This window comes from Puntigrus tetrazona, chromosome 16, assembly GCF_018831695.1.
Source record: "Puntigrus tetrazona isolate hp1 chromosome 16, ASM1883169v1, whole genome shotgun sequence".
NCBI lineage: Eukaryota > Metazoa > Chordata > Actinopteri > Cypriniformes > Cyprinidae > Puntigrus > Puntigrus tetrazona.
Window position 1 is genome coordinate 22,115,244 of NC_056714.1, and position 25,089 is coordinate 22,140,332.

At 37.3% G+C, this 25,089-nt stretch overlaps 2 protein-coding genes across 2 annotated transcripts; one reads left to right on the top strand and one right to left on the bottom strand.

Annotated features, from left to right (window-relative positions):
* Window positions 1–9,452: 9,452 nt before the first annotated feature.
* On the bottom strand, window positions 9,453–14,266 carry trhra (thyrotropin-releasing hormone receptor a). Its single transcript, XM_043260245.1, has 2 exons — window positions 12,984–14,266; window positions 9,453–11,723 (listed from the first exon to the last, which is right to left on the bottom strand). Exons 1-2 carry the CDS (start codon window positions 13,755–13,757, stop codon window positions 11,292–11,294), a joined length of 1,206 nt encoding a protein of 401 aa, XP_043116180.1. The 5' UTR covers window positions 13,758–14,266; the 3' UTR covers window positions 9,453–11,291.
* A 7,058-nt stretch (window positions 14,267–21,324) lies between these two features.
* LOC122360094 (transmembrane protein 74) lies at window positions 21,325–24,584 on the top strand. The gene is made up of 2 exons (XM_043260421.1): window positions 21,325–21,491; window positions 22,734–24,584. The coding sequence occupies exon 2, from the start codon at window positions 22,793–22,795 to the stop codon at window positions 23,633–23,635; it is 843 nt and encodes a 280-aa protein (XP_043116356.1). The 5' UTR covers window positions 21,325–21,491; window positions 22,734–22,792; the 3' UTR covers window positions 23,636–24,584.
* The last annotated feature ends 505 nt before the right edge of the window (window positions 24,585–25,089 follow it).

Genomic DNA, 25,089 nt, shown 5'->3' on the forward strand with positions numbered 1-25,089 from the left:
TATCATTAAAGCATGACATGTATGAAATATAAGTTGAGTTATAAGCTGTAAGTGCTACTGAGATAATATTGTTTTACGTATCTCTGGTTCTCATTCTTTAGAAATCAAATGTTAATATCAAACTGATCTGATACCAACATCAAACTACACTTCGCAATCATAAAATACAACCTTAACCATAGCTGTCCTAAAACTAAGCCTGTTCTAATCTAAGTTCAAATGTGATCTTTCGAAAAAAGGACGTTTTTGCCTCGAGAAGCCAGTTTAGTTCCTGTCAAGAACCTGTTTGTATTGGGGTTGAAATGAAAACGATGCGCATATCAGTCCAGTCCGGCGTGAGTCAAAGATGATTCGCGTCCTTTCATCTTCTCACGAAGAGGTGCATGAGTCACAGTAGCATATTAGTGTTTCCTTGGCAATGCAATATCTTTATTAGAACAGGAAGGAACAGGAAACATGGTTATTGGTCTCATATCACCTTTGTGTTCTTACCCTGGGCAACCCATAGGAACTCAAAGACCTTGAAAAAGAATTTCTTGGAAACTACATTATCTAAAAGTCCTCTGTCCAGAGCATAAGACGTCAGTGTATGGGGAAGCACATCTTGATGGGTTTTTTTTCAATCTTTTCTTGACATCCCAGGACTGTTTATCATGTTCAAAAACATGAACAGTACATTTTATAGAAATATCGCAATTCATTCATTTCTTAGCTAGCTGCGTAATACAAGTCACCTATGTTTAATAAACAACAACAGAATACAGCTGAACAAGATTCTCTAAGGCCTGAAGCCACACCCACTGTGTCTGTCATTTGCTCCTCCCATCACAATATATATAGAGAGAGAGAGAGAGAGAGCGAGAGCATACTCTCACTAAGCCTAAGAGCAGCTTAAGACACACATATAAGCTATTTCTGATGGTTGTGGATAATATGGACATATATTGTGTAGGAGGAGTCTTGTTGATAAGACATAGTGTACGATAAATGGGAACAATCTATAGGTCATCATTAAGTTATCTATGAAGCTTACCACCAAAATGTGATGCCAGGGAAAGTGTTGTGTATGCACAGACTTATTCTGATACATGGAGCTGTGAAACTGCTAAAGATGTTTTGCTGGATACAAATAAATTTGTCAATTTATTTTAATATATAAAATACAAATTCTTTACCATATTATGTAAATTCTGTACCAAATCATCAAAGGATTAATGGTGATTGATCACATTCAAAATTATTTTTTGTTCAATATATACACATATATTATGCAAACAAGTTTTTTTTATTTTGGATGGATTAATCGCGATTAATCGCTTGACAACACTAAAAAGTTCTAAATGATAAAATCATTTGCACTGTTCATTGGTTGAGCGTTTTCATGAATATTACATCCGTCAGGTGAGTGAATTGTGCTACCAGCATCTGTGATTCAAATTAGAACAAAAGGGAAATTGCTATTTTAGTTTCTAGCTTTCCTTGAAATTCCCCACAAGACGACTTTTAATATAATTTCAGTGGTTCGTTTATCGTAAGCACTTTGGTTAAGCCATTTTTCATTATCTTTTTCCACCAAATAAATAACAAGCGTTATTTCTTCCCCTGGCACAGTGTGGCATTTTAGACCACATGCTATCACATGCACAACAGCATCAGAACCATAATTCCACATGATCCATTCGTATGTGAGTCACATCCACAGTTGTTAGCGAGAGCTTTGAGCTGCATGGCTCTAATATGACAGGAGGTTAATGAAAAGGACTACTTGACATTTGAAGTCTCTGTCATTTTTAAAACATGCCTTTACCTGAGAAATTGCCAGCTACTTAATTACAAGTAGTAATTGCCTTCTTGCCACATGCAACCTCAAAATCACTGTAAGAGGATACTGGTTAGGAATATATGTTATTACTCTGGAAAACCAGATGGTCGCAAGTCAATAAAATAACACAATGTAACAATCACTCACTATATATATATATATATATATATATATATATATATATATATATATATATATATATATATATATTTATATATTTAGTTTATGATGCAGAGCAACATAATAGTTGCATTCCTGAATTAATAAGTGTTGTCGAACAAATCGGTTCAGTGAAGCAAAGTGGTAGAGTAAGAGGGGGGACTGGATTGGGTCTGTGAGCTGAAAGGTCTGAGAGCTAGGCCTCGAAGTCGTGATGCCAAAAGTGCAACGGCGCTAAATGTCCATGAGGCTACTGGTTAAGTTGTCCATGGTTGTCCACTGGGTAAATGTCCATGAGGCTACTGGTTAATTGGTTAAGTGAATGATTCAATGATTCACTCATAATCCACTTGGACAATTTCTGAAGCCGCTTGGGTAATTTCTTAATGAATTGGTCCGGTGACTGAATGAAAGGAGTCACTAATAAAGAATCATTTGCATCTTCCCTGAATAAATTAGCCTTTTTTAATCAACTGGTTGAGTGAAGTTGTCTCTTGAAATATCCTCTCAGAAAGTACTTTTTTTTTGTTATCAAGTAATTACATAGTGACCATAAAAAATATAGTATAGTATAGTATAGTATAGTACTATGCAGACATAGTACATTCATCATGTTTTCATTGTCATGTGAACTAGCAGTCATATTACTTCACTGCCATTCACAAATAGAGAGATTTCAATATTTATTTTTATAATTGTGTTAATGCTTTAGCAAAATTGTGTTACACAGTCATGCTAATAAAGCTTACTGAATTGATTTCAACTGAACTGAGTGAGAAAGAGAGAGAGAGAGAGAGAGAGACAGATTGTTCCTTATTATTTTCATTTCATAATTTTAATGTGTGGAATTATATTCTGTTCTTTCATTTGCATGTAAACCATCTAGTGGTGAATAACTAAAATGATAAAAAAATCACTCGCATTTAGCACTTGCCTGATCGTTCATTTTAAACACCCTGACATGCGCAAAAATATACATCACAGCAATTTATTCTTCTTTTTACTGACTTCAAAGGTGTATTATAGACCTCCACAGTTAGTGCTTCTTTTCTAAAGGCCAGACAGAAGAATTTCACTCTTTGGCGTGACCTGTCAAGTAGCCATTAGCTGACCTTTTGATAAATGACCTCATCAGTATGCAGATGAATGAACTCCAAGCAACTGACTCAAAGCTTGAGGCGACAGGGGTCAACATAAAGCCACTCACCTCTCCTAAATGCGTCTGAAGAGGTCAAAATTCAACACATTTAGACTTCTGTACAGGAGGATTTTAAAGCAGTCTGTGAAATGTGAGGCACTAAGGTTGTACAAACTAAGAGATCAGCAAGGCTGTGACGCACCAAAACCAGGTATGCAAGAACAAGAGACAGTGGGAGATCTAGCATTCGGCCAAAAATGGAAAATGAGATTCCACTGGGGGTCCAGTCATGTGTAAGGAAATATAATTCACACTAATGGATTAGATAATTAAATATAAAATGGTTTTCAGTTATGTGGAATAGCTTCATATGAGAGGCGTAATGTGATCAAATGCTTCGTATGAGAAGCATAATGTGATCAAATGTGAGGTATAAATTAATTCTTCGAAGCAGTCAAGGCTTATTCATCTCTGTCTGCATCAAGAGCTTTCGGAGGGGTGTAACACTGGTTTCACGCTAGCACTGCAGTTCAAATCTGAAGAAATGATTTGTTTGCTAATAAATCTTAATGATTATTTCTGTCACTTAAAACGCACATTTAAATGAACAGACACCATTGCCATCACAATGCTTCAGTTTGAAGAAAATTATATGTAGAAGAGTTTTTAAACATTTCAGGACGATAGTTTCATTTTATGAAAATTGTGTGTATTAAAAGTTAATAACTATAATATACCATGCACACTCTATCAGTATTGATCAAAGTCTAAATCCATTTATTGAACAAAAGATAAATGACTAAAGTAATCTTCTTTAACCATTGAATTAAACATGCATAAAATATCAATATCTGTCTCGTTCGACAGAAAGATATAGTGTATTTAATTTATACATCAGTATTCATTGTTGGCTTGAACATTGTAGATATTTGTTATGACTTTCAGCTCATATCTGGGTGTTTTTTGTTTCGTTTTGTTTTATTTTGTTTTGTGCAACATTTAAAATCTCCTTGACCTCCTTTTTTCATTGTTTTTCTGTTTAGTAACACAGAAATTACGGTGGATAAGAATCACATTTGCTTTGGCAAGAATCATGTAGGCATCACAGCAGCTCAAATCATTTTTTTTTTTTTTTTTACAAAAGATGGGAATTAAAACTCACTTGTCCATGAGTGTGTGTCACCTGAGCCCCCTCTTTAGTAGAGCGTTTGCTCTGCGAAACCTTTTTCATAAAGCACCTGTGGCTTTTTGTCAAACCCATCTGTTTCGTTTATTTTTATTTTGTGCATATATGCATGAAAGAATTGGTTGTTGAAAAAGTTGTAGATGTGAAATTACTTTCACCTAGATTTTTTTTTTCTGCAAAAAGCTTTTTGCTCAAGGTATCTGACTTTCGTTTGTTTTTGTTGTGCATGCATGTGTTAAAGAATGTGTTGTGGAAATCATTCAAAATGTGAAATTACTTCTAAATAGATATGTTAAATCGTGTCATCATCTTTAGTCTTTGAGTCTGAAATAATTTGTTTCACAGATAATGCTGTGAAAAAAGGGTAACGTCATTTTGATTTATTTTTATAATGCTTAATCCTGTTTTGTTTGATATACAGTAGCTAGAGGTGATTGACATTTATATTCTGGGCTTATTACAAAATAACCTTTACGGCAATGCTATGATTTAGGCCGAGTATGATTTGATTAATCTGTAGTATATGGCTTGTTTTGGCAGATTAGTCAGAGATAATCATGTTTTGTTGGATTTGTCCATCCACAGTCCAGCTTTTAGCACCTGAATGGACCTATCTGTGCTCTCTCGACCGAGTTCTTTTCCTCCACCAAGTTTCTTCCACAGCTGTCCACAAGAAACCCATCAAGTCAAGCTTTGACGGATAGAAATAATTGTTGCCTAGCAACACTGGTTTGAGATTTGTGAATGCCAATGAGGCTTTACTGTTCATTCATTGCCACATGGGAAAGATAGAGGTTAACCATTAATTTTAGGCACAGTTCAGGCAGAAACATCTGCTCAATCTCCCATCCTACAGTATATTCCAAGCACACTAGGTGAAGTGTTGCATGACACACCGTGATAAATTCAGAGATAATCCACAGAGAAAGTTTGCGTTTTCATTTCCTGTCCATGACACCAGCTTGGTTTATAAATACGATGACAACAATTATTGAGGCACATTAGCCTCATTACTGTTCATTTTATATGGTGAACTTAAGTAATGCTTGTTGTTAAACTAAGATATATATATATATATATATATATATATATATATATATATATATATATATATATATATATATATATATATATATATATATATATATATATATGGGCAGAAATACTTTATCAGGGGTAAAACACCTGGAATGTTCCCAGGGTCTTTTTTTTTTGATTATGTGATAACCGAGCTGTTGTGAATTTCCTTCAGGTGCTATAAAATGCCACACAAGTGCAAAGGAGCATATTTCCATTGATGTCAGGTTTCCGTATATACGTTTAAAGGTTACGGTTAAAAGCAACCCCATAGGTCATTAGTCACATATGTGTCTTTTTTCACAGCAACACCTTAGAATCAGAGTTACTTTGAAGAGCGAAGAAAGGCTTTAGGGTGAAGTTAGTATGTATGGTATTTATTCACACTGTATCAAGTGTATACTTAAGGTCTGAATGGCACTTTTGTTCTCGCTTAGTTAACAAAAGCCAATCAGAGGGAACTAGCCAATGACCACCGCAGCAAACCATTATTATACAGTCTCGACTCACTTTGTTGCCCTTGCGATAGCAATGCAGTGATTGCAGCTCTATTTAAGGTCTTTTGCATAAGCGCGTAACATCGCATGAGTTCATTGATAAAACTGTTCTTTAGATATTCTTAGAATTTCCTATAAAAATATTGTTAATGTGATATATTTAAGGAATATTGATAAATAGCCCTGAAGTACCAAAATGCATTATCACTTAGTATGGTTTATTATTTCTTATGACAACGAGAACAAAAAATTGTTTTCTAAGGATAGTTGACCCTAAAGTATTTTTTATGTAAAACATAACACAAGATATTTTGAAGGTTATTCTAATGCGTATTAATTTGTGGTTATTATAATAGGTGGGGAGGCTATTATAATATGTGTTTGTGCGTTTTGTATAACTGAATTTAATTAGCTGCATTATAATAAGAAATGGGCAGAGATAACATTAATGCTTCAGTGAGTTTGCAAGAGAGGAAGTGTGTCTTTGTGAGTGTGTATATGTGCATCACCCCTCACCAGCCCGGCTGACAATTTGAGCTACTATAAAGCTGAGGTTAGACAAATGTACTTACCTTCAGGCCATCGGATATGTAGATGAGTTTTTTTCTTCATCAGACCAGATTTGAAGACATATGCTCACCAGTGGATCCACTGCAGTGAATGGGTGCTGAGAGAATGAGTCCAAACACCTGATAAAAACAACACAATTTTATTTAATTTATTTCCTTTAATGCGGATACAGGCACTTAAGGGGTTACTCAACCCCAAAATGAACATCACTTTCCCACATGTTGTTACAAACTAGTAAAATGTTTAACTTCGGAACACAATTTAAGATATTTTGGATAAGAACTGTGAGGATTGTAACTGACCCATTGAAAAGTATTGTAAAGTATGAAAGACATTGTCAGAATAGTCCATCAGTGCTTCAAATGTAACATTATGAAGCTGTGAGAATACTTTTTGCATGAAAAGAAAACAAAAATAAATACTTTATTCAACAATTCATCACCTTAGTGCCATTTTGGAGAACATTTTTTGGGGGTAAGTTATTAATCACAGCATTTTTATTTTGGGGTGGAGTAACCCTTTAATGTATTTAAAATTAATTCATTGTCATTTTCTTGGCCTCACGTCATGAGATTTGTGTCTGTTGTGAAATCAGCTGGAAGTCAGAAACGGAATATGTCCAGTTCAAAGCATTGCTTGCGGTACTGAAGATCCCGTGTTTCAGCTGCGGATAGTTTTTAATATTTACCAACCGAGATGTTCTTCATTCTAAAATCTGCATGATTTCATTTGCATGTGTTGTACTTCTGACAGAAAAACATGAGGCCAACAATAATTTGATTTGAGCTTAAATTGCAGTCCCAGTCTCATATAATTGAATGTTAAGTTTGACAAGCTAGTCATGGAGAGTTGACATTTTTATGTGGGCGTTTGTGTCACTGCAGTATTTTTGTCGTGTTCTTATTTCGTTTGGACCGAAAAAATGTACAAGCCATGCCAACAGATTTCTCTGTCTATTATCCTGTAGGAGTTTAAAACATAGTTTTTTTTGTCTCATTTGCAATAGCGAGCAGCCTGGAAAGGGCTTTTTTGTGTTCTTAAGTCAATATTTGTTGGACATATTAGAACACAAACAGTTAATGTTTATCCTTGTTAAATCTGGAAAGGATTATTTCCAGCATGCCAAACACCCGAACCTCACGGCTTGTCCTTGTGTTTGATAGATCGCTTTGTATTGAATAAGCACTTAGTATGAATGGCAATGTATTTCAGACTCTTTATTCCAGTTGAGGCCATGATGTTATACAATGCAGCATCCTAAAATAGAAGTGGAGCGTACGTTATCTCCACTGGGTCAAGTGTTGACATAAGTGCATGAGGCTGAACTGGGCTGGAGCTGTTTGCACTAATCAGCCCCGTCCTGCTAAGCTCTGTTGCTGACTCTTGTGTCAAGACACCATTGGTTCAGATTAACATTCGGTCACTCTCACCACATCTGTTTGTGTCTTTTTTGGCCCTAGGTGTGGAAACCCAGCTGGTACGTGTATCCAATTAGAAAGCGCAACAGAAAATGTGGGAAAAGAAAGAAACATATACAAAGAAAGCGTGTTTTATTTTTTTGTAGGATGTAAATAAAACAAAGATTATAAGAGCATTTTACGAGATCATGAGTGAAAAAAGTTTCTGAACGATTTGTGTGTGTGTGTGTGTGTGTGTATATATATATATATATATATATATATATATATATATATATATATATATATATATTAGAATGTGATGTGTTACACTGATCGATTCCTGCTTTATGTTTTTATACCTTTACAACAAATCAAAATTCATTTAGTTACTTAGCATTGTTGTTTAGTTTTCCAGCACAAATATCTAAACATTGTTAAAGCAAAAAGGATTTACTTAAGATGCAAAAGGACATATAGTATATGACCCATGACCGCAAAAGAAGTCCACTTTACAAATTATAATTATAATAATAATCTTTAGGACAATATTTGGCTTTGATATAACCATTTGAAAATGTGGAAGTTCATATCAGTGCATATTATTGATAAAACAATTATATACTTATAGTAGGAAATTCACAAAATGTCATAATGGCTCATGAATTTTATTTATTATCCTAATGATTTGTGGCATGAATGAAAAAATCAATAATGTATTGTGTGTAATGTTGGCTATTGCTACATATACACATGTGCTGACTGGATTTGTGGTCACATATTAAATGTTTTCTAAAAAATGCATAAAAAAATTAGGTATCAAAAATGCAGTTTATGCTTAAAACGAGGAAATCAATATCTGCCTTTGTGGTAAGAAATATAATTTTAAAGGTTCACAGGCACTTTTCATACTTCATTAATAGATATATCTTCTTGATTTAATCATAAACAAGAATCAAACTAGATACCTTTAAGAATATTTAAACAAGATTTATATTGCTATGCTAGAATAGAACAGAAAACGATTAAAAGTGAATGATTAATAACAGAATTTTTATAATAGATGTAATAGATGCAAGGTCATGCTCATGCAGGCCAATTATACTTCACTTGCAATTTCAATCACTCTAATGTTTGTTAGTGCTCTTTAATTTATTACCCCTCATAAATTACTTTGTTGATAACCCACTTCTCTATACGGAGTGAAGATTTATTGTTATTGGAGGGCAGGAGGGAATGGTAATAAATGGCCGTTCAGGCTCATCCTCTAGAGCTTTCATATCCATCTTCTAGCTAAAAATCCGCCCTGCTCCATCATTTGGACTGATTCTTCAACAGAATGGGCCTGACAGGAAGGAGTTTGACCCGGAAACTCACGATGTCATAAACAAGTGTGAATCTTGGCTGTTTTTGTGTCACTTGGTAATCTGTGACAAAACAGTGATTTCGAGGAAATGAGCTGAAATCCGTTTGATGGGATTTTATGTTGCTGGATTACTGTCATGAAATTCTGATCCATTGCAGCTTCTCCACTAACAAGATATCTGAGTAACATTTAAAGGATGTTAAACCATAAAAATGAAATCAGGCAAAGAGGAATTTCCAGAAAACATTTACTACGAGTTTATTTTAAACAACAACTGTACAAAATACAAATACAAAAACGTGTTTTTTAATACAGCAATTTAAACACTACTAATAAGCAAATGTTACCTCCATACACGTTTTGCTTACATCACAACAGCTGTACATTTCATCCACTTAAGTGTTCACTGATTATGAGGGGGAAAAAAAAATCACAATCCATGTCCATGCAGATATTTTACAGCAGCCAAGTACCGAAAACTTACAGATAGAGAGCTGAAACATGTTGTGTTTTTATTTTAGAGAGAGAGCAGTATATATTTACAGCGGAAAATAATTAATTTACCTTTCCTATCCATTATACCACAAATATGCAAATGATACAGATACAAACGTCCAAATTCACAATCTTTATCTCCCCCTTATTTTTGCAGTTTATCGTCTGCAAAATTGAGCTCTGCTAGGAAATCTCATAGCCAGTGCGAGTATCATGTTTAATGTGAGAAAACAGCCTCAGCTGATGTTGCACAATACATATGACGAAAACAACAGACGGTTATTTACTCTAGTTTTAGACGGATATATTTGTGAACTGGGTGTGAATCTTGACTGAAATGCTAAAAAAATGTCTCTGGGTGGACTGTTGTATTTGAAATTTCGTAACTGTGTCTTTTTATACTTTGCAAAATAAAAAAAAAATGATTGGACAGGTTACTTCTCTATAGTAACTGAAACGACCAAGAGCCAAAAGGTAATCATCTGTCCATTTTTTTGGAGTGCTGTGACTGACAATGTGACAAGTGTTCCTGGAACGAGTTTTCCAGAGTGATTATTTGGTGGTGATGCATGCAGCAGTTGCCACAGTGACCACTGGCCATCGCTTTGAGTCCGCAGGTACAAATCTTCTGGCTGGAAGTACCAAAGAATTCACCCTTCAGCTCTCATTAGGGCTTTGGAAGAAAATGTAATTGTGATTGTATTTTGGCAGAGGGACAGAGGTCGTTAAAGGTTTTTTTTATGCCTTTAAACAGAAAGCTCATAAGTTTATCACAGTTTGGGAAGATGCTTGGCGTATGGTCTGTGCTCAAATACATGAAGGCACCCGAAATATGCAGAAACGCACTTGTGTAGAGAAGCTTTAACTGCAGACAAAGCCACTTTGAGATACTGAAAACACTGTCACGAGCTGCTCGCATGTAACGGAAAACAGAGCCTCGCTTCACAAAGGCTATTTCTAGTTCTTGTGCACTCACACTCCTGCTTCTTTTGTGGGCACGGCTCTTTAAAATATGAAACGCACAGCCATATCACAAATACAGCTGTTATTACAATTAATCGTGTGGCCTGATGGTCATTGCACTGAGTCCGAAATTTTCGTTGAGTCAATCACGTTTGCACGCTTATGACAATTTTTTGTTCGCCATAAAAAAAAAAAATCAATGGATCTTGGATCAACTGGATCAATTTCAATTTATGCATTTTTGCATCCGTAGCATGCGTTTTGATAGCAAATTATGAGGAATGTGAAGAAGAAAAAAAAACGCACACGAAAATTGATACTCAGTTTGCAAGGACCTTAACTTAACTCAATCGCCTCCAAATCAATACCATCACCGGGTCATGTTCAATCATCCATCAATAATCTGTCTATCGTCACCCATAATTGTTTCAGGAGCATTACTTCTCCTTCACAGACTTGGTCTACAGCTACTATGTAAATCTAGCTTATGGATAAATCTTCTTTGTTTGAAATGATTGTCAAAATGCTGTTTCCGTTGTACGGCAGCCAAACCTATAGGCCACTCAGAGGCACTACGAAAGTGCAAATTAAGGAACCTAATCAAACATACCAACCAAGGATCTAAGCACTAGCCAATCTGTCCTGACAAGCTAGTGAGGACTCTTTAAACGACAGCCTCTTCCTCTCGGGCAGAAGCTCTTTGGCGGCTCCACGGATGTCGTCTAGCTCAGTGGTATAATGGTCTGGGCTTTCTCCATTGGAGGTCTCCTTGATGACGCTGTACGTGAGGGCCACGCTATACGTGGGGGGCTTCTCGGAGCGCTGGGGACCACAATGGCAGAGCTTGTGGAAGGCGGCGCGAAACTTCTGAGACATGGCATTGTAGATGATAGGGTTGATGGCGCTGTTCAAGTAGATGCAGAGACGGCAGAAGAGAACAAACCAGGTGTCCAGATAGGCCTTCTCGAGGAAGGAATTGACCACCACCAGTGTCCGATAGGGCATCCACAGCAGAGCGAAGAGGATCACCACCACTGCCAGCATCTTTGTCACCTACAGCAAACAGGATGACAGAAGTTTGCAGTTATGTATGTAACTCTCTGATCCATCATAATTATATAATTTGAAAAATCCTCTATTTTCATAAAGCAAATTATCATTTTTTATATTTAATTCATAAATGCACTTTTTATAATAATATTTAACATGCTGCAGTTTGCATCATTACATCATATATTATTTCAAACCTCAATTGTTTAAATGAAATATAGGTACGTTTTGAAATTAATTTATATTGCTGCTTTAATACAGATTAATGTACGTGACTGTGTTTAAATACACCTGACTATGATCTAGCAGGATACCTGTTTTCTTATTAGAGAGGTACCAGCATGCTCATGTTAATTTCTCAGCCCGTCTTGCCCTTTTGCTACAGTATAAAGGTGATTGTCACGGTACAGCTGTTGTATTTGCCAGATTATTCCCAAAACACACCATAACATGTCACGGTTCATTTATTGTAGAGATTTGCTTCATGGATTTAAGACTGATTATATAAAGGTCATGACTGAGAGTTGTTTTTTTTCTCACCGTGTTTGGACAAGTCAAAAAGCCCCGGAGCAGCAACAACAACAACAACACAAGTGCAGTCGCTACGAGTTTATCAGATGCTGTCTAGCTTCACAATGCATTTGGACCTTTACCTGCTGGAGGCTATGTGAGCATCATTCACAACACATAACATTTCTCAAATAACCAGCGAACGCCTCTGTTCAGTATCAGAAATGTTTCCTGCACTTGGTTTCACCGCAACAGAATCTATACAGCGAGACGAATGACTCTTAAGAGCCGATTCTTTCATTTGAATCCCATACGCTCTTTAAAACGTAGAGCGCGACCAGTGAAGTTATATCCCCAAATGAATCTAATGAGTTTAATGAGATTTTAGGGAATCAGAATCTCGAACGAATGACTCTCAAGAAGGTTCTTTTTAAGTGAATCGCGCGCTCGTTAGACTTAAACAGTGTAGTTATTGTGAAATAAAAGGTTATTAGTCTTGTTGTAATGAGCGTACAATAATTCCTTACATTTATATAATCACATTTGTGTAATAAATATTTGATCTCCACTTTCATTAAAAGTATTTATACATTAAAATAATTTATTTTCGATTGATTGTTTAGATTAGACCGTCCGAAGCAAAGTGAAACGAGAACTGCATTATGTAGACTATGGAACCTGCAGGCGCACAATTACGCACAGAAGAAAACTCACTTCTGCATAAAAACAAAGCAGATAAAATCAGCACTTTACCTGTCTTCGAGAAGCAGCAGTTGTGCTGCTGGATGAACTCCGGGAGTTCCCATGCACGGACGACTCCTTTTTCCAGTTTCTTCGACCTTCCTTGGGATCCGAAGGGAGTGGGTTGAGGAAAAGAATCCTTGCGATCAATCCGTATAAAACGGTGGCCAGCAAAAGCGGGATAACGTAAAACACGGCATAATCTGTGAAATATATTGGCAAATACAGGTTTCTGGATACTTTGTAGGCGCATGTCACGAGGACAGCGTTCTCATAAATGTCCTCTTTCGTGTCGCAAAGATAAAACCACATAACGCAATAGAGGGATGTTAAAACCCAAACGAGAACGATGATCTTTTTGGCTCGGGAGAGGGTGCACATAAACTGCGCTTTTATTGGGTGGCAAATGGCGATGTAGCGTTCAATGGTGAAGGCTGTGATGGAGCAGGAGGACGCGTTGATGCCCAGGTACTGAAAATAAGTGATGGAGAGGCACCCGGCGTATCCGTACACCCAGTGGCCACTGAACAGAATCTCGGTGATGTTGGGCAGCCCGGCTGCAGTCAGGACCATGAGGTCCGCAACCGCCAGACTCACCAAATAACAGTTAGTTGGGGTACGCATGTGCTTGGTCGTTAAGACCACAAGAATGACCATAACATTGCCAACAATCCCAACTCCACAAATAAGAATCACTAAGAGGATGCCAGCGACCTTGTATTCGATATTATAATCAGTCCAAACCGCAGTCCCGTTGTTAAATTTTAATAAAGTGCTGTTCTCCATGTTCCCCTCGGTTTTGTTTTCTCTTTTGCGGAAAAAAAATAATAATATCACTTTTCAGTTCTCCAGGACGCGCGCAAAACGGTCATGTTTCAACATTCCAGAGTAAGAAAATTCCTTTAAGTCAAAATTCGTATCGTTTTAAACGTCCTTCTTGAATAAAACAGCTCACGGCAGACTTTAGATCTCAGCGATGAAAATGAAAGCGTCTGCGTTTGGAGCAGAGCCAAGAATTTGTCCGTGGTAATTTGCGTGATATATAAAAATCCTGTTCCTGGTGCGCATAACTGCAGAGAGCTGACAGAGGTGTTGCACCGCCTAGGGCTGAACTGGCTGATATGGTCTCTCAAAAGACCCCTGTAACCCTAATACGAGACCGAGAGCGTCAGTAAGGGCAGGTTGTGCGGTGCGTAATGCCGCAGCAGCAAACAAGAGAGGAAGTCTCTCCAATACACGGTCTGTTCAATTATAGGTTTCTCTGTTAATCTGCCAAAACCCCCTAAATATAGGCCCATTTCACATTCTAATTGCAATGTTCCTCTGCAATATGGTGTTTGTTTAAAAGTCAGTTTGCTTTGGGTATATCAGAACTGATAGTGCTTGCTTTTACGTTGTTTGTTTCAAGGGTTGTGATAAGGTTATAGATTGATCCAAGCCCAGGAAGACCGGCCAAGTTTGATTTCACCTGCAGAATTTACACCCGGAGGAGAGCTATTATTGACACTTAATGGAGTATTCTGAAAACGCACAGGTCGAAATATTCTGCAGCGTATGCTATGCATAATGACAGAAAAATCACTGCGTGATCTCATATACCTTGGGTGTTACAATTGCTCTTTTAAAATTGCAGTTGTACATACAAGTGAATTATATTTTTTGAGGATGCAAATAAAAATGATATCTGTAAAAAAAGAGGAGCTCCAGAGAAACAATAACCCAGCTGCCATCTTTAGAATTTTGAATTTGAACTTCCGTTTTTGCGGTAGCTCTACAACATCGCTGTTTAAGAGTAGGCTATTTAGCTGGAAAAGTGGATTTACATAGGCCTATTACGGAGTTGACGAAAATTAGCATAATTATTGTAATGTTCGACGCGGATATCACAACAAAAGCCAGTAGGAATGGCCAACGGCTTTGGAAATGCAAACGGAAGACAGAAGACTACAGCAAGCGCTCAAAAGGGGCGGGGCTACACGAGTTCACGTAGCCTAAATGCAGAAATGCGCGCGCGAAGGTTGGCTTTTATTGAAAAACATTATTTTAAAGTGATTTCATTTAGGCTATAATTCTTCTGTGGTGTTTTGTGGCGATTTCTAAAAACTGTATCTTTTCCGGTTATAGCTTGTTGCCGGTCGTCATTAATGCTTGATTGACGGAGGGTTTTTTTTTAGGTTGGTTCATCTTTCGTCTCTCATTCCTAATGTGTTCCTAAATGTTGTTGTTTTTTTCCTGCTTTGAAGAAACCAGACTGACTGCACCCTCGCCCACCTTCAGTAGCACCTCACTAACTCTGCAGCAACATCAAGTGAAGAGTGAACAAAAGAAAGTGAACCCCAGGAACGCATCATGACCTGATTGGAGTACCAGAGAAAGTACTCTTGGTATGTGCAGAGTGCAGACCAGCTTTCGGGGTTTCTCACTAAAGTTTTCAACCTTTCCCTGACCCAAGCCTTCACCCCTACCTGCCTAAAATCGTCTGTTATCATTCCTGTTCCTGAAACAACCACAGACTGTGGCTTGTATAACTTCAGGCCTATTGCTTTGACATCAGTGTTGATGAAGTGCTTTGAGAGATTGGTTTTGCGCCACATCAAGACCTGCCTCACTCCATCATTTGATCTCTATCAGTCTGCCTACGGGGCAAACCGCTGCACTGAGGACGCCATCATCATTGCCTTCCACACCTCAATAAGTCACAAAGAGCATGCAGGAAACTATGTAATTTCAATTTCATAGATTACAGTTCAGCTTTTAACACTAGGCTATTGTTCCTGATATCCTAATCAATAAATGACCAGACCTGCAGCTCCCACCTTCTATCTGGATTAAGGACATCTTAACTAATAGACCACAAACTGTGATCTTTTGCTCTCATGTATCCTCCTCCCTCACCGCTCTCACTATATTTACAACTGTGTTCCAATCCGCCACAAATAAAATGATTTAAAAAAAAAAAATTGCAGATGATATGACATTGGTTGGTCTTATTTAGTGAGGGGATGAGACAACATATAGAGAAGATGTGTGGCATTTAACAGTTTGGTGCGCAGCAGATGATCTCCAGCTAAACGCAACAAAAATGGAGAGTGACATCGTTTAAGTTCCTTGGAGTACGCATTTCAGAGACTCTTTTCTGGTTCATCGGCATCACAGCTCTGATAAAGAAGGCCCAGCAGTGCCTCTACTTTCTGTGAGTACTCAGGTTGGAACAAAAAATGCTGGTGTCTTTCTATCAGTCCACTATCCAGAGTATGTTTACTTATTCCATCACGGCGTGGTATGCTGGGAGTCATTACAGAGGGTCATTAACTCAGCTCAAAAGATCATTGTTTGCCCTCTGCCCCCCCTACAGGAGATCTCCAGCTCCTGGTGTGTCAAGAGGGCCGGGTCCATCATGTCAGACTCCTCCTACCACTTATTTGAGCTGTTGCCTTCAGGTAGGTGCTACAGATTGATTACGACTCGAACCTCTAGACCAGGGGTGTCCAAACTCGGCCCTGGAGGGCCAGAGCCCTGCAGAGTTTAGATTCAACCCTGCTAAAACACATATACTATGTATGTCTGAAGTACTTGAGTAGCTGGATCCGGTGTGTTTAATTAGGGTTGGAGCTAATCTCTGCAGGACACCGGCCCTCCAGGGCTGAGTTTGGACACCCCTGCTCTAGACTCAGGGACAGTTTCTTGCCATGGGCCTTAAGAACAGTAAATAATTTAACTAATTTATTCATCTTATTTTTTTTGCACTGTAATCTCGTATTTTAACACAAGGACAATAAAGCTGAACCGAACTGAATGTATATTAATTTTTTTAAATGATAAACAAAGAGCTACAAGTCATTCCGCTTTTCCATTATGCGGCCAGATCTATTTGTGGAGTTTATGACTGACGGTCGTAAAGACATAATCCATTATGGCCACCTTAAAAATGATCAACAACATTTCAGCAAGAGCTTCATACAGCGAAGTGTTTTTTCAGCTATTAGTCTTTCGAGACATTTGCGAGTGTACACAAGCATGGAAAAATGGAAGCAAGATCCGATTTATTATTCTAAATAGATAATGATTTGTTTGTACAATATATTTTCAACCATAAATTATCTTCGTTATAGATGCTCGCCCATTACCTTATGTAAATGTTTGACTTTTCATAAACGCCTTTACACTAAAAGTGTTTGACTGCCATCTTGTGGACATGTTAAATAACCACCCAAATTCTTTCTAGGAATGAGATTCGTTTAAAAAAATGAAAAGTGAACACTTTACTACTAAATATTTCATTATTAACGTCATTTGTTTAAATGCCTTGTTTAAAAGATTCCTAAAAACGATCACTACTTAAAATACTTATGGGACATTTTACATCACATTACTTTTTGGATGTTTTAGGTACTAGGATGACCAAACCAATAACAGTTCTTACATTATCTGGACTCTGCTCAAACTATGGCTAGGCAAAATTATGAGATGAATAACTTCTGGAAGCTATTTTTTAAATCAAATCTCCTTTTAAAAAGAGATAAAGGAACCCATATTGCATTGATCAAAGTAGACTTCCTGTAATAGTTCATCACCCAACTTCTCTGAAAAGAGCAAGCAAACCCTGCAAGAGATCTGAGAGATTATCAAGCTGAGACTCATGAGTTTATGTATACGGGAGCGTGACAAGCATTCGTAAAGACAGGGCTGTGATTTCATCATTTGTTATGGAAATGTAATGAATAATTCATAGTCTGTGGAACTGTATGAATCATTCATTCTTTAATTGAATTTGATTTCAGCAAACTTCAGAATTTAAAACACAAAGATGTTGTTCTGCTCTTAATCCGACACAATGCCAGCAGACCACTCAAAGCTTGGCAGCCAGCATCTCAAAGGAATAAATAACATTTCTGGCTGCGACTCAGGAATCTCTCATTTTCCTAATGACAAGAGCTCGTTTCTACATCCCACTTTGCACGTCTCCCGTCCGAAAGGCCGTGCACACAATGAGGTGAAACTAGTCATTCTGTGTGCTCCCGTTATTGGCTGCAAAAAAAGTCCATTCATATCAGAAAAATTAGATGAGTGCAGGTGCTTGGTGGTGACGACATTGACCCATTTCATCAAATTAAACTTATTGCAATAATACCTACATGTTCAAGGACAAAGGAGATACTTCTATGTCCAAGATTACTCTTATTCTAATAAAACTTTGGGACAGTGTTGTTATCATATTAAATAGATCAGGATGAGCTCATATTATGATACAATTAAAATATTTTGTTATCCTGTGAGTCACTACTTTCAATGACCTTCATAGATGATTAATAATTAAAAGGAGCTGTCCATCATTCTGTCTCTTTCAGTCTCTCCTTTTAAAAACGTTTCTCCTTTACCACATGCCCTAAAAGTTCTGTCTTATACTGTATGTATTTAAGAGGCTTAAGAGTTTAGAGTGGCCTTTGTCAGAGTATTATTTCTCTTTTTTCCCCCTTTTTTAAGAGCTTTCTTTCAGACATAAACCTCCTTATCCGAGACTTTTTATTTAGAATATCATACTACCATACTATTCTTTATTGCTGCAGTATATAATACTGTGCTCAATATACATATTTTCTATATGCAGCCCAACTTCCAGCATGATGGATGAACTGGAATATCAGTTGTGATTCTGTTTCTCTTTTATATTAATATTTTAAAAATAAATTATCTGTCTGTCATGCAAAATATTAAGATGATATTGGAAAACTGCTTGCTGTATTAAATTGCAATGTCATTGTTCACTGTTATTTTAGTAGTCCAACATATTATATCAGTGTTATTTTAGTATTTTTATTAGTTTTTAACATATATTTTAGTTGTAGTTTTAGTTATTTTAGTACATCAACATATCAAATTTTTTTTTTGTATGTTAATTTTTTCAGTCTAATTTAATCTTTTATTTTAGCTTTATTTCAATGACCAAAAACAATCTGACAATGTAGCTTACTGTATATAATGTTTGCCATGGAATAATGGCTAATGTTTAATTTACTATTTTAATCAGTATGAAGCATATACTGCACAGTGTTCAGTAAGTACCAAGCTAGTATTCAGTTGTGAACATAACTCTTGGATCACATGTCATGTGACAGACATGTTTAGCTCTGTGGGCAGCGTTGAGTTCAGCCTGAGCTCTGTGCTCAGCACCAAGGACAGCTCCTCTGTTCTCTACCTACTCATGTTTGTTTACCTTGTTTGCATTTTTCTGTCATTGAGGTTCTAATAAAGAACAAAATGTCCTCAGCATCTAATCAGTTTCAAAATCCCCAACAATATCCAGTATCCAGAATTATATATATATATATATATATATATATATATATATATATATATATATATATATATATATATATATATATATATATATATATATATATATATATATATATATATATATATATATGAACTTTTTCTGAAGGATCATGTGAATGAAGTAACTGCTTCATTAGCTTTTGCTTCACAACTGTACTTTGGATTTTAAAATATATGGAAATTGAATTTGTTTAATTATAATAATATATTATAATATTACTTTTTACTGTAATTTTTAATCAAATAAATGCAGTCCTGGTGAACACAGATAGTTCGTTCAAAACATAAAAAAATCTGACTTTAGTTTAAAATCAATGCAAAATTTAGTTTCCACTGGATTATATAGGTTAGCAGGTACACAAGTGAGTGTCATGTCAAATCATATCCAGATTTATTTCCTCTTGGCTCCTTTAGGTTGAAGTGGATGCACGTTGACCTCTGGGAGGCAGCTGGTGAAAATACTAACCTTACTGCCACAGACCGCCAAGCAAGCGTCACCACCTGGCTTCACACCCCTGCTTCTGAGAATCTGCCTGTCTTCCAGGTCCTAAAACAAAGATCCAAATGTTATACTCGTTTGTTCCAGTCATCTCATTACGAGGTTTTGCAGTTTAGAAATGATCACGTAATGCGTTTTATTTGTAATAGGTGATTGATGAACCTCTAATTTGCCTTTATTCATTCTTACACACGGATGGGAGAGCAAAGGTATGCGACTGCAGGCTTTTACGTGATGCCTGTGAGGTATTACATATTAGTGCCTACGTACCACTCAGTGTAACCACCTGCTCCAACAACATGAGGATAGATCGGTGAGCTACAGCATGCTTCTATACATTCCAAGGTGACTCGATTGATACCCAAGGCTCTGAAACTCTATTTCGCCCTTGGCAATGCATGCAGGATTGGCTCAGCTGGCAGCTGACGGTATGGAAATCTCAGAGGGGCATGCAGCAGAAAATAAGCTGTTCACTCTTCTGAGATTTCCGTCCTGTTGAAAATAGTCCAAATTGACTGCAGCATACAGCTACTCCACCTATGTTCATGAAGTCTGCAGTGACAGATGGGAATTCATGACTGTGCACCTCATACTCCCTGAGCCGAGCCTCCACCAGTCTGGGACATTAATCTCTGGCTGAGTAAGCCCCACTTCTCTGCAGACTCATCTATTAAATGGGAACTTGTCTGGCTTTGAGCCAAAGTCATTTTTTTGCATTGGTCAACACAATAGCACGTATATGTGGAAATAATATGTGTTCGTTGTCAATAAGGCTAGTTAGTTTTTTTTTTATTTTTATTTTTTTATGTACATTACTGGAAATAATAATTAAAAATAAGAATGTTAATGAGATATTGTGGTTCATGTCTTCAGCTTTTGATAACAGAATAGCAGCCTACACTTTTAAAAACAGGATATATTGTCATGAGTTATATAGTAGCAATAAATAATGTAAAGGTATGTTCTAATGTTAACAAGGTCATTTTGAAGAATATGATCTGGTATAGGCTGGTTGTGCAAATTAAAAATAGACTATACAGACCTCAAACTGACCAGTAATCTTTCAAGCTTTCAAAGGACCACGGAGCAGATGGTGTAGAATGGGTGTGGTTTAGCACAGTCGCTGCTCCTTACTGGTCGTAGTAGGAAATATCTCCAGGCTGTAGTTTCCAGTCATACGCCGGTGATTTGTCAACAAAATAATTACTTTTCGCTACCGAGAACTTAATTTACCATGCTTCCAGTACAATTTTAAACCTCTTATGTTTTACTTGAAAAAGCAAGAATGATGTAAATCAGCGAGGCGTAGATACCGGAGGACAATTTACGAACCTTACTACGACGAAGACTCTCCTTAATATTCATAACACGTCGCTTCGCCATTGGAACGTTTGCAAAAAACGTCACCAACGCCTAATTAATATTCAATGAGCAGGCATTCGCTATAGGACATCAACTAAGAAACGTCAGCGCAGTGCTATTAATATTCATACTAAAACACTTCCCCATAGGAAGGCTGCTGGAAAACGTCACCGCTACCTAATGAATATTCATAAGCAATCCTTTGCCATAGTAGAATTAGTAATTTGGCTATCAAGAGCTCAGTTCATCTTTAAAACGGAGCGTGGGAGGGAGAACGGCAGAGAGCAGCAGCCGGGAGGCCAAAATGTTCAGCAAACGAGAAGGTATTATCCAAGAATTATACCAAACAAGCAATATGTGATTTGCGTCTAAATATAGTGATGCGGAATGTGTCCTGTTTGTGCCGCTTTCGTTGCGGGATATTGTATGACCTATTGATGAGTGTAACGATGCAGCCTGATGGACACGTGCCAAAACTACTGTATTTATATGTGTTTATCGTACACCGGGTTAGCTATTTCTTATCGTATTAGCTATTACAGATGTGATGATTTGTGGGACGACTTTATTGTCATTTTGTTTTCCCAAGTAGTAGCTATATATAGACCTATAATCGATTTGAAACGTTTCTATAGTTACTAATATCCACACTTTTCCAGTTTATTGGTTTCTTTAATGTTGATTCTAAAGATTAAACTTAATTAACATAGATTTTTAAACAACTTTGTATGAACGTGAGAATGAATTAATAATAAAATGGGTACTCATTGTTAGACCACTTACACGTAAAAGTACTGATACTGATATCGGTCGTAAAAATATATAATCGATCTATACTGTGAAGTGTAGAGCTTATATCCCCATCGACCATGAGCCATGCGTTTTAAAAGGACTTATGGCTTATCTTGGGTTTTATACGGATTGCTTTGTTAATTGGATATTGAAGAAGTAGGGCTAATCGGTAACTTTAATCGTCTTTCATTAAAGAGGCAAAGGATTTCGTTCAAATACAGTCATTAACTGTTGCTAGACCATTGTAGTGCGCGTAAATAGGTTAGAGCAGTAAATAGTACGCATGAGTCACAGCTGTGCTTGGGACACGTGCTATATAGTACACTAGACTGACCTACAAAGAAAAATTCACTAACACTTTATAAGTGTAAATTTGGTTAAAATTTTGTTGGGAGAAAATCAGATAACTTATAATCTTTCACATGACAGAAATGATTTGAGACATTTCAGAACAAATCCTTGTGAGATGTGTACGGAAATGCTTGTCACATATATCTTTTTTTTTTACATAGCTTGTCAAGAATGAGAAATTTAATAGCAATAGCATGCTAGAGAAGTAAACAACAATCATGTGGCCATCTGTGCTCTTAAATGATTAGTATTAAAATATGAATAAATGTTTGTTGCAGTATGCTAATTAGATATCATTGCGTTAAAAGAAAAAAAAAAATTAAAACTGCAAATAATTGGTCTTAAACTATTCAACAGTCTACAATATAGACGCTCTGTGAGTTGAATTCTCATATGAAGTATTGTAAATGATGTGTTTGCAGGTATAGTGCGGATGGCTTAATGCAGAAAGAAACCAAAGTGATCCGTGGGAGTGGATCTGATGGCCTCGGTGGAGTTACTCTACATAGATAATAGAGGGGGAAGACCTGATCCCCCAGGGGTACTGGATTGGTCTTCTAGCCCCCTTCATGTTCACAGGCTAAACGGTTTGGTGGAAGAAGCTTCTCCCACTCTGAAGGCGCCTGCTTGTGAGGCACAGTGTAATTCAGCACCAAGGACGGCTCCCGTCAGAGGACAACATGGCCAGCACCGGCATCAGCCCACAGAGAAGGTCAGGGTGTGCTGTGATGAGGAGCTTGAGACCTCGTTCACTTATGTTGATGAAAACGTCAATCTCCGGTTGGCCACCCCGGACACGAGCGAGAAAAGCAACCGCCATGTGGCTTCGCTCCACGACTCCTCAAGCGAAATCCGTCCCGAGGGCCTCCAGGAGCTGTCGATGATGTCCGACATCGACCTCAGCTCAGAGAGTTCGGGCAAATCCGTGGATTACGGATTCATCAGCGCAGTCACGTTCCTGATTACCGGCATCTCGCTGGTGATCATATCGTACACGGTCCCACGCGACGTCAGAGTGAACCCCGACAACGTCTCCGCGCGTGAAATGGAAAGACTTGAGAACGAGAGCGCCAGGATAGGCGCGCACCTTGACAGGTGCGTCATTGCCGGCCTGTGCCTTCTCACCCTAGGCGGAGTGGTGCTGTCCACTCTGCTGATGATTTCGATGTGGAAAGGTGAGATGTACAGAAGGAAAGCCTTCGCTTATTCGAAGCACTCCACAAAGCTCTATGGTTCGATTAATTTAAGAACAAGATCAAGTCCCAGTCGCTCGTCGCCACCACATAGTTTGGTTGAGGAGGAGAATGGCGATGCCATTAGTTGACTGTTTTCTCCTTCTCTATTGGACTGCCAGTGTAATGTTGACCTTTCCAGCATGGCCAAAAGAGCTTGTTTTTTAACCTTGTGTCAGTGACGATTGCTTACTGATGCGGAAAAACACAATATCACGTAACGGATTTCTCAGGCTTCAGAAAGACAAAGCATGATATCATTTGTATTAATCATAAATATAAAAAGTTAATTTTTAAATAAACAGGTTTGAACTTTAGGTTGTGTGGCAGGAAGTTAAATGAGGTTTCTGATAGTATTCCAACCTTTACTTTCCAAGCTGAAAATAAGAGATCTAAAAGAAACTAAAAGTCCTGTTGTACAGAAACCTGCTGCTAATACTGACAATCCTACTGCCTCTTTCTTACTCTTTCAGAATACTGAAATGTTTCCACTCCATTTCGTCATGGTATGTAGAGTGATTGAGGGCCACGGTTTCTGGTTTAGAGCGCTCTAGTGTATTCAGATCATCAGAAAGCATTGTTCTGTGTTACACTGAGAAAATGCCAGCTTATAATTGGGATGTTTTTGCCATTTTTTTCCTCATATTGTCCTTGTTAGTTCAATGCGTGGAATGGGCCATGCAGAAATCTAATACTCCAAACCCCCCCCCCGCCCCCAAGTGCTAAAATATTTTATAAATATTTAATGGAGGAAGCTGCCACACAATGATTTGCTATCTTTTAGAAATTTAAATCCATCTCTCTAAGAGAGCAAAGCATAACTACTGTATCTTTACTGACACTGTATACACACAGTTGAACCTATAGGCTCTCAGTATGTAACAAGATATTGACACAAATGGAAAAAAAAAATGTCTGCACTCACAGGATTTATCATAAGACTTACAATATAGTGTATACTCTGATGAATAATGACAATTCATAAAACTTATAACTTAAGACTCACTTTCTAAAATGAAAATAAAATGATATTATTCTTGATTTTGTGTTTTATTTCTTGTGATAAATCAGTAGCATTTTGACTGCGATAAGTGTGACCACTTAAAACCTATACGGCATGATCACGAGTCGTCTGACTCTTAACTGGTTTTGTCCACGGTATCACTAAGGAAAAGCAAAAAAGACTTTCTGCTGAAAACATTTTAGCTTAAAAACTCCTTACCTAAACACTTTTGCTCTGGTGTTTGTATTGTATAATAGCAATGCCCAAGCAGCAAAAGAGTAGATGTTTCACATTTTAGTACAAAAAAAGTAATGTACATGTGACTGATTGTACGTTGCAGTTTTACAGGAAAATTACTCATGGTTCATAACATCTTCCTCGCAATGAGGTCTAAATTTTAGGCCTTTAAGAGATGAGTCATTGGTAATTGCCCGCACTATCTAGGACGGTCCTACCAGTCGTCTCAAAGGGAAATTAGAAATGTTAATAGAATCACTTTTAATGAGCTCATTTGAAAGCAGCGTGCAAAGGGAACACTTAGTA

Excerpts from the sequence above, each read along its gene's own strand:
- trhra (XM_043260245.1), bottom strand. The coding sequence starts at position 13,757 with ATGGAGAACAGCACTTTATTAAAATTTAACAACGGGACTGCGGTTTGG. Across the intron at positions 11,724-12,983 it reads CTGCTGCTTCTCGAAGACAG|GTGACAAAGATGCTGGCAGT; the intron begins GTAAAGTGCTGA and ends TGTTTGCTGTAG.
- LOC122360094 (XM_043260421.1), top strand. The coding sequence starts at position 22,793 with ATGGCCTCGGTGGAGTTACTCTACATAGATAATAGAGGGGGAAGACCT.